We start from the raw sequence: 15,962 nt of genomic DNA on the forward strand, positions 1-15,962 counted from the left end.
AGATTCGATCTGCAACCTCAGTGGAAATGTCTAAATCTAAGCTTAAAACACACTTCTACTCTATAGCATATGAATAACCTATACTTTATGGTGATAATATGTGTATCATTTGCCCTCATGAAGGTTTTAGATGAGTGTCATAAGAGTCTGTAATAATAGTTTGCAATAGTCTTGCGAAAGAAGGGAGGAAAGTGGTAATACTTTGTAAACTCTATAGTTTTTATGAAATACATTGGGGTTTTTTTCACTACTGTGAGGCGCTAAATAATACACATTGTCCCTTTTAAACATTTAAATTGAAAAACCTGAAATTCAGGGGAAACAATTTGTTACAAATTAGTTCGCAACTCAATTGATAATCGATGATTCTCATTTAATTACGTTTTTCTCATTTCAGCAAATGAACTAAAAAATCTATAAATGCCCCCACTAAAGTCAGGCTTTAACCTCCTTTGTCCCTTTCTTCATTCTCTCCTCCCTCCTTCATTTGTCCTCCTCCTTAGCTTACCTTCAAGAAGACAACACAAGGAGGCCAACAAATCTCCTTAAGTGCAATTTTGACTTCAAAGACGACACATCCCCAAAGGTCAAAGCCAAGTGCCTGCTCAAGGTCGGCTCTGACCTGATGCTTCGTCACTATTGAAAAAGCCACCTTATGCTTTTCAAGTCAGGCTTTGTATAGCACAGATAAAAATATTGCAATTAAATTGCCAGCAATACGCTTTGCAAGGGATTCCCCTTATACATACACACGCATGTCGGATATGATGGGTGGGCAAACTGTGGCCCACGGGTCACTGTGGCCTTGTCTGGCGCACCTGTGTCCACCAGTGTGCGCCTAGTCGGTTTGTGGTTAGGACAGGTGTGTCCAATCACCCCACACCTGTCCCAACTAGCCTGACCCTTCATAAGGATATTTTGGACAGCACCCAGTGTCGGTTGATTTTGCCTTTTTCCACCTTTGTTTTGCACCATCAGTTTTTGAGCACCTTGGCTTTTCCTGCTTCCTGCGTTTAAATCCAGCGCAAATTACAACATATTAACAAACAAATGGTCAAGAACAACAATAAAAACTTTGGGAGGAGGCAATTCTCGTGCCACAACACCGGAAGGTTGAAATTATCAACACCGGCCTAGAGCGCCCTCTTATGGTCTAGTGTGAAAGAATCATGTGAAATGATATACCCAGTAAAAATGTGTTGATAATTTCATACATATTTCTGACTGGAGTATAAATCCCACCGCCAGCCAAATAATGAAAAAATGCTACTTATACAGTACAGGTAAAACACGGAATTACACACACTAAATATCCCTCAAAATGTCCAATACATCAGTGTTACTCAACTGGTGTGTTGCAACCCGGTTTTAGGTCGCGGACCGGTTTTCAGTAGGTCGTGTTCCTTTGCCTTGATAACTGAGGGTCATTTACACTCCTTAATAGCAGATAACAATAATGCCCCACAAACACGAGTTCACACTTGCAATTTCACACCACAAAAATTGGATTGTGTGCTCTGACCACTGCGACCGAGGTTTGAGTCCTGTTGCGTCCAACATCAAAGTTTGAGCTGAAAAAAAGTGAGACCATTTTTTTTTAACGATTTCTGATAAAATTAGGGCTGCGGGTTTATACACAAGTGCGTTTGTGTTGTCCTTATGACAACTGTTTTTGTTTAATGAATAATTTACTGTTTTTAAAATGTAAAACAAAGCTAAAAAGGATGTATGCTATTCCACAGATATTTTGTGTTTATTGGAGCTTTCAATATAGACTCTATATTATAGAGAAATAATACTTCTTCCGGGTTCTCCTTGTCAACTCCTGTACTGGTTGTCATTAGTATTTACACACAGACTAACAAGGACATTTACATGTTCTTATCCGTCTTCATCCATGTTGAGGGCAATGCCATAAGTTTCTAAAAGTGTTTATATGATAAATAAACAATATATCTTGCAATTGTTCAAACAGACGCAAAGTTTATGTACTTTATTATAATGAATTTATTTGTACATAGTCTCAATGCATTGTACTGTACTTTGCATTTTTCATCATTTTAAGAAGGAACTGCCAAGCTTATTTCAGATGGGCCCATAATCCTTAGCAACAAGGATATGCCTTGTGGAGGTCTGAAAAATCACATTCAAGGTCATAACATAGTAATAACACTGTTATTACACTTTAAAAACTTTTAAAATATACATGTTCAAATAGAATGGGCCGTTTGATTTTAATTGGTCCACCCGGAATCCATTGAGCCTATTCATTTTGCTGATTCGTTAGCATGTGGCCATTAGCATACATTTTTAGCATGAAGTAGTTAGCATTTAACCATTAGCCTCACTTTTAAGCCTGTAGCCATTAGCATAACTCGTCAACATGTATCCATTAGCATAGTTTGTAAATATGAAGTTGTTAAAATAAAGCCATCACCCAAATTTTTTAGCATGAAGCAGTTAGTATTTAGCCGTTAGCATCACCTTTTAATATGTATCCATTAGCAAAACTCATCAACATGAGTTTATTAGCATAATTTGTAAATATAAAGTCGTTAAAATATTGCCTTTACCAAAAGTTGTTTGCATGAAGAAGTTAGCATTTAGCCGTTAGCATCACTTTTTAGCATCCAACCATTAGCATAACTCATTAACATGAGTCCATTAGCACAATTTGTAAATATGAAGTCCTTAAAATATAGCCAAAAATTTTAACATGAAGGAGTTAGCATTTAGCTGATAGCATCACTTTTTAGCATGTATCCGTCAGGATAACTCATCAACATGAATCCATTATCATAAATTGTAAATATGAAGTTGTTAAAATATTTCCATTACCAAAATTTTGTAGCATAGAGAAGTTAGCATTTAGCCGTTAGCATCACTTTTTAGTATGTACTCATTAGCATAATTCATTGACATGATCCATTAGCATAATTTGTAAATATGAAGTTGTTACAATATAGCCATTCCTAAAATTTTTGGGCATTAAGAAGTTAGCATTGCCCACAGTGTTTACAGCTAGCTTGCGCTAATACTTGGGCTGGCTGCGTTAGCATCACTTATTAGTATGTACCCATTAGCATAATTCATTGACATGATCCATTAGCATAATTTGTAAATATGAAGTTGTTACAATATAGCCATTCCCAAAATTTTTGGGCATGAAGAAGTTAGCATTGCCCACAGTGTTTGCAGCTAGCTTGCGCTAATACTTGGGCTGGCTGCGCCAGCCCAACCCATTGCGGACAGTGTTTACAGCTGGCTTGCACTAATACTTGGGCTGGCTGCACCAGCCCAACTCGTCACCAATAGTTTCTAGAGCTAGCATGAGTAAGCATAGCTTCAACCTCTCATCGCTAATACTTGGGCCCCCTCAAGCCACCCTAGACAGTCCCTGCTTAGTCCCTACTAACCTCTGAAAAAGCCCTCGTTTCCATGACTACCCATAGAAATGAATGGACCCATGTATTCCGGATGGGAGATTCTCAAAACCCATTATTCCGGATGGGGACTTTTTTTGTTGCTGAAAAAGCTTAATAATTGGTGTAAGAAATTTCTACTAACGCGAAAAGAAACAAAGAAAGAATATTTGAGACTCGTATCGCTTATCCGTATCGTCGCAGTGAAGTCCTGATCGGGCCAGAATTTTTGGTATATGAATCGTTGGGCTACTCCAAAAGCTCTGGGAGGAGAGGCCCGTCAAAAATTGGCGGAAGAAGATAGATATAATAATAAAAAGATCTCAGGGGATTATAATAGTTGTGCCTTGCTGAAGCAATCACAACTAATTAAAGCTACAGTAACAAGTCCACTGTGATCAATGTATTGCTTTGATGGTTTAGCTCATTGTAATATCAATGACACTACAGCTTTTTATACACAATTAAAAATGAATACATCTAAAAACATTATCACATTTTTAATTTATACAAGTTTATAAAACTCTGTGGGAACCAATTAAACCCTACGATATGGGAGACCCTGGGACATAATCGATGAGGTTTTGATCCATCTGCAGCTCAAAAACTGAAAATGATACCTCTGTCACATGATACAATAAGTCACCAAATTAAAGATATGTTGGAGTACAGCTCGTAAAAAATATTTTAATTATATTATTATATATTTAGTTTTTGTTGTAATCTAATCATAGTGTGTGTCAGCGTATTAGGTGTTTCGAGTTGTTGGGTGGGGATAAAGGAGAGGATTTCATCGTCTTGTGGTACACTGCATGTTTTTATCAGATTATTGGGCTGGCTGATTATTGGCACTGGTATTTGGAAATTTGATGAATATCAGTATCGGCATTTTTATTTATTGGACTGGCTGATTATTAGGGCTTAGACACAGCAAAGCCTCTCTCTCTTTATCCTGCATTCTGCCTCGGTCCCTACCCACCCTGCTCCTTCAGATTGGATAGGGAACCAGGGCGGAGCCATTAGAGAAAAAGCTTTCCAGATTTCACACACTGAACACAGCAACAGCTCTGCTAACTCATGAATCACAACTTGCCTGTTTATGAATCAAGCCGCTGATACTGAGATTTTAAAAAGTCTGTGTTAGATTAAAGAAAGTGTAAAATTTGGTTGTAAACTTGTTTTAGGGAACCACATTCAGGTGGAGACTGATTTATCACTTCTTATCATAACATCGGATGTTCAATCAAGGGTTTTTGTTTGTGATTGAGAGAAAGCAGAAAACGCATGCCAAAGTGAAAGGCTGTGTCCATTAGCTGTTAACATAAGTTCATCAATCTGGCTCTAAAACAGGAGTGTTCGAACTTTTCAAGTCGTAAGCTGCATGGACATTTTCATTGCTTTTTGCACTTTATTTTAAGTTTATTTAAGTCATGTTAGTTATATTGACTTTTTTATAGAATATAAAAAAAAAGGTCTGGGAGCTATTTAAGCTTTTATGTACCTTTTTACGAGATTCTGGTAAGTCTCATTGTATTTCCTGCACTGTTAGTTTTTTGCTTTAGTGAAACTTTTGTCGTGTTAGTTGTGTTGAATTTCTAATGTATTTACTGCAAAAGGTTTCAGGGAGCTATTACAGATTTGTCTAAATATATAACAAATATTCTAACATTAGAGCGGCAGCTCAGCTAACTCGTTCCAACATGCCAGTCTCTAATAGAAAAGCATGTTTGCGATTAAAAAAATAAAATTAAAAAAAATAATTTACTTTTATTGTCATTCTTTGTAACAATGCACACAGAACGAAATGTCGATACACCTGACCCGTACAGTTAAACTGTAGCGAGCCGATGCAGCCGCAGCCAAACAGGGGGCAGCCATTTTAGTCATTAGGTGACCAAATCCCCCAATTACAACCCTTAATGCCAAGCTATGCTGAGCGCCAAGCAGGGAGGCAATGAGTACCAATGTTGTAAGTCTTAGATATGACTCGGCCAAGGCTTGAACCAGCGACCTCCCAGTCTCAGAGCGGGCGCCCTACCATCTAGGCTACCGAGCTGGACAGCGTAAAAAGATTTTAGAGGCTTGTTCGGACTGATATAGCTCTTATCATAACATCAATTAAGCGTGTGTGTTTGTGATTGAGAGAGAGAGTATAAAAAGCACGCAAAAGTGGAAGGCTGAGTGATTAGCTGTTACCATAACACTAGTTCATCAATCTGGCTTTAAAACAGCAGTGCTCAGACTTTTCAATTGGCCAGCTCTTTTTCTATGCACTATTTGTTTTCAGTTAATTTAAGTAATGTTGGTGAAAAAATATGTTGGCTGGTATTTAAGTTTTTATGTACCTCAATACAAGTTGCTCTTGTGCCTTATTTCATGTCCTGCCCTCTTAGTTTTTGGTTTGAGTGAAAGAGGCTATTTAAGTTTTTATTGTATCTTTATACTAGTTGTCGCCCAGCCTTATTTTATTTCTTGCATTGTTAGTTTTTGGTTTAAGTGAAAGACTAGTCAAGTTAGTTGTACTGACATTCTATTTTTTTTTTACTATAAAACGTTTCAGAGAGCTATTCAAGTTTTATTAGAACGTATAACAAATATTCTTTGTTTCTTTTCGCGTTATGGGAAACTTCTTACACCAATTATTAAGCTTTTTCAGCAAATTACCATTGTATCCAAATATCGGTTATGGGTCTCCTCTCAATACTAATAATCAGTATCCACTCTGAAAACCTCATATCGGTCGATCCTTAGTTTTTATACAGGATTTTGAGCAGCAATTTATTGCCTGAAACCAATTCATTGATTAATTGAAAAAATAATTGTCGGATGAATCGATTATTAGAATGATAGTTTGTTGCAGCTGTAATTTAAAGAAGATGGTCATTTTGCTTTACAAATAGGTAGATCTACCAACATAACAAACAAGGCTCTTTTTTTTTTTTTTTTTTTTTACACGAGGCATGTATGGGACGGGGCCTTCCATAAACATTTTTTCTGCCCAATAGAGCTCCTTATTGCCACTGCAGAAAGATATTCTACCGCTCTGGATTTATTTTTGAGTTCAGTCGACTTAAGCTGAGACATGGCATCAGTATCACAAGTGACGGTGTTCCCTCTATGGGAGGAAAACATTTTGGGATCACTTAATTTTCTTCAATGCTTTCTTCTTTTTTAGTGATTTTCATTTTGTGTACTTGATTAAGGCGGCATTAGCTCTGGAGGTAGATCGCAGGTTCGATTCCCTCCTCCGTGTTATATGTCGAAGTGTCCTTGACGAGACACTCAATCCATATTGCCCCAATAAGCAGGTAGGCGCCTTGCATGGCTGACTCCCTATTGGTGTGTGAGTGTGTGTGTGAATGGGTAAGTGCGAACCACATTGTAAAGCCCTTTAGGAGGTCTACATTGACTTGAAAAGTGCTATATAAATGTAGACCATTTACAATTAATTTTGAATTGCACTGAGTGTGTGGGTAAATACAGGTACAGAGAAAATCCACGCAGTGTTGATTCTTTTTAGGTTCGGTGAGCGGGGTTTTTTTGCTATAAGTAACGTATTGTCAGACCTATTAGGAGCACCGGGTTATAAGGTGCACCTCCGAAAAATAGTATTTCGTGAGATTATTTTCATATATAAGGTGCAAAGGACAATATGGCACATGGAATTAAAACTAAAGTAAGAGCTAGGCTTGCCGAGAACATAAAAACATATATATTCTAATCATTTATTTTACATAGATTAAAATTATGTCATCTGCTTTCACCAGTAAAATTAATTTTATCAACAAGCATTTAACACGTAAGCCACAAGAGAGCACTCAAAGACCACTCTATATGTTTGTCGAAGACAGAACAATTATCATACGCAGTATAATTTACGAAAAATTCAAAGAAGAATACGTAATTGTGTGCAAAATATTGCCATAAAACAACATTTTTTATTCAAGCAATTACAATAACTTACATACTTACAGAAGATATTTGTCCAATGCAACAAGAAAAAAAAATTTCCAAACAATAAACGGATAACATGTTAACCATAAGAGGAGGCTCAAAGACCACTCTATGTGTTTCTCAAAGGCAGAAAAGTTGTGTGCAGTATCATGTAATTGTGACTATGCAATTTTATCCACCGCATTTTCCGATATACAAAGGGCACAGGATTAGAAGGCGCACTTTTAAATTTCTGGACAATTAATGTGCACTTTATAGTCCAGAAAATACAGTACATCATTTGAGTTTTTTGACGTGGATGTACATCTCAGTAGTTGCACTTTTTTGTTTGTGAATGTTAAATCTAAAAATGGCTGAAGACACTGAAGTGAAGCGTTTTGGATCTTATTAAAAATGCAGGTTATTGAGCATTAGGGAAAATACTATTGGAAGACGTTTTGCTGGTCATTATGTTTAGAAATGTCAGTGTATTCTATTATAACTGGTTTAAACTGCACTTTTTTCCCGAGCAAGCAATAATTAACACAACAATTAATTTGGATAATATTAACATGATCCTTTCCCTTTTTTGGGTGGGATAAAAGGAGATTTTTAGGGGCATAAACTGTGGTTTATCACAAACATGTAAGAGTGAGTGAGCTTTCTATTTGAAATAGGTGATTGAAGGTTTCTTTGTTTTGTGTTTTAGAGAGACAAAAACATATATCACCACATTTTTTGGGCTTGAGAAAATCTTTATTTCAAAACAAATATAAATTCCATATTTGAACTACTTTGTTCATAATATTAATTGAATTAGCAATGACTTTAGAAATACCCTATAACGAAATAGGAAAAATGAATATTCTGTATTTGGTATTTTTTGACGGACGAAAACACATTTCCAGCCAGCTTTTTCTGTGTTGAACAACTATACTTTCATTTAAACTACTTAATTGTGTGTCTATCTAACTATGTTTCTGAATTACTACGTTTGAATTCATATAATAATTAGGGTTGGCTTTAAAAATGCCTTTGTGCCGAAAAGAAGAAGAAGAAAATAAATGAGCAACAAAATAACACATCATCACCTCAAATGTTCACCCTTCATTAAAGTTACATAAATACAATTAAAATTATATTGTTCGTTGTATTGTACCCCCTTTGTAATTAGTGGTTGTTTTGTGCGGGTGCCCAAGTAAACCTAATTCATTTTTTTAACCATGCATTAATCAGTTCATCCCTTCATTCTTATAAAATTGATTTATAAAGCGAGCCATTTCTCATAAAACAAATAGGTTTGTTATCCCCGACAAAAGTCTAATGTCCAAAGAAACAAGATCATATCTAATTGATAGACCACTATCGCCCCCTAACGACAAAAAGCAGCACTGCTTGTTTTAACAACCCAAGCAAAGGTCCCAAAAGCACGCGGCCACACTAAATCCGCGTCCCACAATCGGGACACGTTCAAATAACATCAGGTTACAGCGTTTCACTTTATTCAGAAAGAGAATCAAGTGTAGAAAATGTGTTGGTCTCACAATATTTGTTGAAGGAAACACGGGGGATCGGATGGGGGGTCAGAGGGGTGGAGGGCTGTATGTGCCTTCAGCAATCGTGGGATGAATACCAAAAGGAGTGCAAAAAGAACCACAAAGTTTGCACGGATCTATCCATTTTCTATCTGCAAACTATCTCTCTAAATATATATATCTATAACTATCTAAATCTATACAGTATATCTATCTATCTATCTATCTATCTATCTATCTATCTATCTATCTATCCGTCCATCCATCCGTCCATCTATCCGTCTGTCTGTCTGTCTGTCTGTCTGTCTGTCTGTCTGTCAGATAGATAGATAGATAGATAGATAGATAGATAGATAGATAGATAGATAGATAGATAGATAGATAGATAGATAGATAGATAGATAGATAGATAGATAGATAGATAGATAGATAGATAGATAGATAGATAGATAGATAGATAGATAGATAGATAGATAGATAGATAGATAGATAGATAGATAGATAGATAGATAGATAGATAGATAGATAGATAGATAGATAGATAGATAGATAGATAGATAGATAGATAGATAGATAGATAGATAGATAGATAGATAGATAGATGTTTTTCTCTTTATTTTAAAGAGAGCTATACAAGTTGGAGGGTCGACGGGGGAGACTGTGGGAGCAAATGAAGATGCGCACAACACACAATAATTCCACGGACCAATACCGTAAGAGAATGAGTGACAGACTGAATACCAAGCTTAAAATCATTCATATGTTAAAAGACATACTCAAGAAGATAACAATAATAACGACGATAATGACGATGAGTTATTATAAAGTCGCTCTCATTACTTTACCTGGGAAAAATTGAGCGCCGGTAAATCCCAAAGACGCAGAGTAGAAGAAAAGTAGGCGCCAAATCAGCAAGTGATTCCCAGTGTCCATTGCTTCTTCCTTTTGTCCTCTTATTTTCTTCTTTTGGTTTATCCTTTACGCTTACCAAACTTGTTTCACATGCTCACGTCTCTTTGCATCAGTCAAACGCCCATCCCCCCCAAAAAACCCCAAAAAACAACCATAAATAAAGAAAGAAAGAAAGAAAGAAAGAAAGAAAGAAAGAAAGAAAGAAAGAAAGAAAGAAAAGGAAAGAGTCAGTGGGGTATCGAAAAGATGGGTTTGTTGTCACATTCGTGCGGAAAAAAACTGCGTGAAACTGCCGGAGCGTCAGCCTGTTTGTCAGACTGACAGAACAGAGGAGAAGGGTTTCGTACCTCAGCTGGCAGGCGCGCGTGCTCGCGCCCACTTCACCCGTTCGCGCGCCTGAACACCGCCGGGAATTCCCGTTTCGGATTGTGTCAAAATAAAAGCACATTTTCGATACAGAAGGAGGTAGGAATGGAAGAAATAACCAACTCATTAAATTCCTTAACCTCTAATAATAAACATTACAAACCCAACGTTGCACCTATTTACTCCAAGCAAGAAAGACTACGTGTATCACTTGAGTCAAACCCATGGCCTCTTGGCAGCCACGTCGTTTGATGATGCCCAGAAGACAATGCTGAGAGAAGTGCAGGAGGAAAATGAGCTGCATTGCATCAAACGATGATTTGCAGTTTTAAATAGGTCCACAAAGCCAAGTGCCACTCCCAGAGCAACTAGAGCGGTATTTATTTATCTTTCTCTCTCACTTTTATTCTTTCTCTCTTGCTTTCTCTCTCTCTCTCTCTCCCTCTCTCTTTCTCTCTTTCTCTCTCTCTCTTTCTCTCTCTTTCTTACTTCCTCTCTTACTTTCTCTCTGTTTCTTCTCTTTCTCTCTCTTTCTCAATTTCGCTCCCTGTCTCTTTCCCCCCTCTTCTCTCTTTTTCATTCTCTCTCTCCTCTCTTACATTCTCTCTTTCTCTCTCACTTTCTCCCTCGCTCTTGTTTTTGTCTCTCTATTTCTCTCTTTCTTTATGTATCACTTATGTGTTTTTTTTCTTCATGTAAACAAGTTTGCTCTATTTACCAAATGTATAACACAAATGGGGCAGCACGGCGGCGCAGTGGTTAGCACTTGTGCGGCACAGTTCATGTCATGGGAACCTCCTGCGTGGGTTCAAATCCAGACTTCCTGTGCGGAGTTTGTATGTTCTCCCCGTGCTTGCGTGGGTTTCCTCCGGGCACTCCGGTTTCCCCTCACATTCTAAAAACATGCATTTCAGGTGAATTGGCCGGTCCAAATTGTCCCTAGGTGTGAATGAGCAAGTGAGTTGTCTGTCCCCGTGTGCCCTGCGATTGGCTGGCAACCAGTTCAGGGTGTCCCCTGCCCACTGCCCGAAGATGGCTGGGATGGGCTCCAGCACCCCCGCAACCCTAATGAGGATAAGCGGTATGGCTAATGAGATGAGATGAGATGAGATAACACAAATGATTCTTTCTGCATCTTTCTTACTTGTTTTCCCCACTTGCAGTAAATTTAGTTTTGCTTATTATAGGATAGCATTTGCTAGTGTAACGCAACAATATTAGAAATCTATGATCACACTGGTGTCTGCTACCACTGGCTGAAACGATCAGGATCAGAGCCGAATTGGGCAAGATGAAATCGGTCAAACAAACAAATTGAGTTTTTTATTTACTTATGTGCGTATTAATTTATTATTCATTTATTTTCAATTTAGAAATATTGTCGAATGGCATACACATTTTCAAATGATCAAGACATGTATAAAATGAGGAAAAACATATACATTTGCAGGTATTATTGGGTGCGGTAAAGGAAGATTACGCGTGGAAAATCCAAGATATACGACAAAAACAAAAGTTGAAACAAACTACTAATATGTTCTAAAAAGGTAACCGTAAGTCCTCATTATTTCCCAATTTAGTCAATGGCTTTCCACGTGAGCTTTTATTTTGTCAATGAATTGCATGCAGCTTCCGTTTACAGGCGAGTTTTCACTACCAGCTTTACAAAATCCCTGAGCACAATTAACCCAAATCCCAGGTCCTAGCGCCAGATCCCTCCGCAAGCAGCAGCCAACGTGAATTCGTTGTTGTTGGCTTCGATTTGTTCCCCGTTTGTCCATCACAGAAACAAGGTTTCTCACAGTTCAAAAATCCACAAATTTACAATCAACAAACATTAAAAAAGAAAGAAAAAGGGGTGATGGGAAAAGTATCAAATACATTATTACACAGCATGTTAAACATGACCAACAGCACATCCAGCAGAAGCGTACATCAGGTTTCATTATCTAAGACAAAAGACTGCCAGCTCCCTTCTAGAATCTTTTTTCCTCTTGTGATCGATCAATGTGCATTTTTTTCATGGATTCTGTGTTGTGCGCATTAAATGTGTTCGGTATATACGTCCATCGGGCAGCACGGGGGTGCTGTGGTTAGCGCGTGTGCGGCACAGTTCTGAGGTCATGAGATCGAACCTTGCTGTGTGGATTTTGCATGTTCTGCCCGTGCTTGCGATGGTTTCCTTTCCTTTCATCATCCTACTGATCTCCTCTTTCTTCCACTCAGTCGCTTTACTTCCACATCCTTTCACATTTAGTGACCCTGTAACTAGGGTTTGGGAGACCTTTCGGTCTCCCACCCCCCTTTCTTTGCCTTCCTGTCACTTAGGGAGTAGAGATAGAGAGGAGAGGATCCCCAGTCCCCTCGCTCCCTCCACTCCAGTCGCCTCTTACAACACGCAGCAGACAACGAAGGGAGGTTTCTCTCTCTCTCTCTCTCTCTCTCTCTCTCTCTCTCTCTCTCTCTCTCTCTCTCTCTCTCTCTCTCTCTCTCTCTCTCTCTCTCTCTCTCTCTCTCTCTCTCTCTCTCTCTCTCTCTCTCTCTCTATATATATATATATATATATATATATATATATATATATATATATATATATATATATATATATATATATATATATATATATATATATTTTGCTTTCTCACTCACAAGCACAGCCACTCCTTCTCTGGCATGTCCACCCTGTAACTCCAGACTTTCTACCATACATACTTTCAAGCTGTAATTCACGCTTTCCTTTCATTTTTGTTTCACTCAAGGCTAACACATCAACCTTCCTTTCAGTCATCATCCTCCCAATCTCCTCTTACTTTCACTCAGTCGCTTTACTTCCACATCCTCTCACATTTAGTGACCCTGTAACCAGGGTTTGCGAGGCCTTTCGGTTCCCCGGCTCCCTTTCTTTTCCTTGCTGTCTCTTCTGGAGTAGAGATAGAGAGGAGAGGATCCCAGTTCCCTCATTCCCTCCACTTTAGTCGCTTCTTATGACACGCAGCAGACCACGGTGGGAGAATTTTTACCCCTCCCAGAGGGAAAGGGGCCCTCACCACAGGACCAAGACAGAATGATAAAAAATTAATAGAAAAAAAAACTAAAAATAACATACAAGAAAGTATTTCCAGTATTTTTTGCCTTTTGTTTTATTGACTCCATTGCGATCACACAAAGAGGAAACCGGGCATTTGAGGCTGTGTGTTAGAATGAAAGTCAGTGTGTGGAGGAGAGATTTGTTTCCTGCTGCAATTTTCACTTTGGAACAGGGGTCTCAAACTTGCCACCCTGTGGCCAATTGCGACCCCCAGGATAATAGTTTGAGGCCCCCGCCTTAATATATATTACCACGAGATGTTGATGTATTCTGTCATGCCACTGAAAACAAGTGCTAAAAGCATAACTGAAAAATACAAAATATGTAATTTTTAAAGGAAGATAAATGAGAAAAAAAATGAAAAAGAAAGAAATAAAAAGAAAAGAAAAAAGGACAAAAAGAGACAAAAGGAAAAGAGAAAATGGACAAAGAGTAAAACTTGAGGAAAAAAACGAAAACAAAATTGAAAAAAATAGAAAAGAGGGAAATAAAATGAAAAGAAAAAAGTGAGATAATAGCGTTTTTCTCTTTTTTCTCCTCAAATCCTTTTTTCTCTTTCCTTACATTTTTCTTTCTTTTTCACCATTTTTTTGCTTTTTTTCCCCACTACCTTTCTGTGAATTCCCATTTTCTTTTTTTGTCTCTTAGCTACTGTATATTTAGCGGTATATGGCCCTTTACATGAGTACATATGGCTCAGAGAAAAAAATAAAAAAATAACAGATTTGCTCAAAGCATTCCTTTTCCGACAAGCTTTTTTTGGTTTGAACCATTTTATTGACACTATTAACAGCAGATAAACAATGTGAGGTTTGAACAATTTTTATCGACAATCTTAACAGCAATTAAGCATATTCACAATTTCGTTATTCATAATTTCGTTATATCTGACAATATGACGTTTTAACAATTTTTTCGACATTTTTAACAGCAATTAAACACACAATTTCATTATATCATATCCCAACAATATGAGTTTTTATCGACACTTTTAACAGCAATTAAATAGTTCTTGGTTTGTTTTTTTGGTTTTTAGCAAATAAACAATGTGAGGTTTAAACCATTTTTCTCGACAATCTCAACAGCAATTAAGCATATTCCCAATTTTGTGACGCTTTAACAATTTTTTCCAACATTTTTAACAGCAATTGAAAATAAAATTTCATTATATCATATCCCAACAACATGAGTTTTTATCGACACTTTTAACAGCAATTAAACACATTCACAACTTTACCACATCAGATTTTAACAACATGAGGCTTGAAAAAACCCCATCGACACCTTCAACAGCAGTTAACCAATGTGTAAAGGGCAATACTATTGTGCAAGGGCATAGCTCTGTCTTCTCAAGTGGGATTCCATCCTACCCTCCCAAGCAGCATCCTCCAGTCCTCTGCCCGGGATGCTCAGATGGGTCCTCACCCTTCTTACTTCTACCTTCCACAACCACCCGAATAACCAGGCCGTTGCTGCCGGGACCCCTGTTCCCTCCTTCGGGTGGGTGCAGACGATTCTTCTTTATGGCTGCGTCCTAGGCTTGCCGCTCGCAGATTGTATTGTATCTGCCGCCACGGGGGGATCTGCCTGCACCTCCTTAACAGCAGGTCTCTGGAGGTCCAGATGACGTCTTTGATGGCGGTGAGAGTGAGCCAGTCCTTGACAAAGTCGTTCTGAGACCTTTTTGACCGACCCACCCCGATAAGCACGTACTGTGCGTCAGGGACCTCCCCTGCTGGCAAGTCCGGGAATTTTCCTAGATGGCCGGCCATTGCCCTAAGGTCCTCGGCAGCGCTGCACTAACAAAAAAGGTGCCTCACCGACTCCTGGGCGCCTTAGCCAGGTTGGGGTCCTGTCGAAATCGCTGATATTCCTCGTTGGTGCATTACGGCTCTGACTGGGAGAACCTCATGAGCCACCATCCATCACAAGTCTCGTAGTCTGTTTGGGAGGACAGGATGATTCACATTGCATCAAACCGTTGTAGGCTCGCCAAACGCGAGACCCCGCACAGGACTCACTGTTGCTTGCTCCTGCACAATAGCAATAAGGGCCCTGTGGTTTTGTAAAGTGTGACAATCTTGTGTTTCTAAATCGAATTTCTTTAAAAAGACCCGAATAAAGAGGTGCGTTGGTGGCAAGTTAAAGGACACTGGTATCAAATGATTGTTTGGTACAAGCTTTAGCTTCCGCAAGTACGAGCCCATCCAGGACCAGGTCATCGCTTGACTTTTCGGGTTGTTGGGTGGGCCCATAGCGTTTTGGAAGTGGAGGAAGACATATTTGCTCCCCAGGAAAAGCTGGAGGTCAGGCACCCCTTTCCCCCCTTTTTCGTTTTTCTTTTTCATTGTATCTCTTTTTATCCTTTCCCACTTTGAGCCCCAGATAAAGTGAAAGATGGCTCGGTCCAGTTGTAAAAGCACGTTTCTTTTGGGCATACAAACTAAACTGATTGACAAAAGCAGTGGGAGGATGATCGCTTTGATGATCGCTCGTGCCAACACTACCTCATACGAATATATTGGTACTCATGTCTATGTCCTTGCACATGTCGACTGCACTACGTTTACTGCTCACCTTGCACAATGTCTGACCATTTCCTTTTTCTGAACTATGATGTCTATGTTTGCACCAATGCATATGCTGACTATTTTTTTGCACTATGATGACTTTGCACCAAATGCAATATTGCACAACCCTTACGAT

At 38.5% G+C, this 15,962-nt stretch overlaps 1 protein-coding gene across 10 annotated transcripts in view; it reads right to left on the reverse strand.

Moving 5' to 3' along the window:
• The window catches only part of ptprt (protein tyrosine phosphatase receptor type T), a 348,208-nt gene extending 338,218 nt beyond the window's left edge, over nt 1-9,990 (reverse strand). For all 10 annotated transcript variants that reach the window (XM_088337483.1, XM_088337481.1, XM_088337480.1 and 7 more), the window contains exon 1: nt 9,736-9,990. In XM_088337483.1, the coding sequence (XP_088193609.1) occupies nt 9,736-9,823 (88 nt within the window). In that variant the 5' untranslated portion in view covers nt 9,824-9,990. The remainder of the gene's footprint in view (nt 1-9,735) is intronic.
• Between the last annotated feature and the right edge of the window lie 5,972 nt (nt 9,991-15,962).

This window comes from Urocampus carinirostris, chromosome 6 (genome assembly GCF_059441175.1).
Source record: "Urocampus carinirostris isolate Australia breed hairy pipefish chromosome 6, RoL_Ucar_1.0, whole genome shotgun sequence".
In the NCBI taxonomy this organism is placed as follows: Eukaryota; Metazoa; Chordata; class Actinopteri; order Syngnathiformes; family Syngnathidae; genus Urocampus; species Urocampus carinirostris.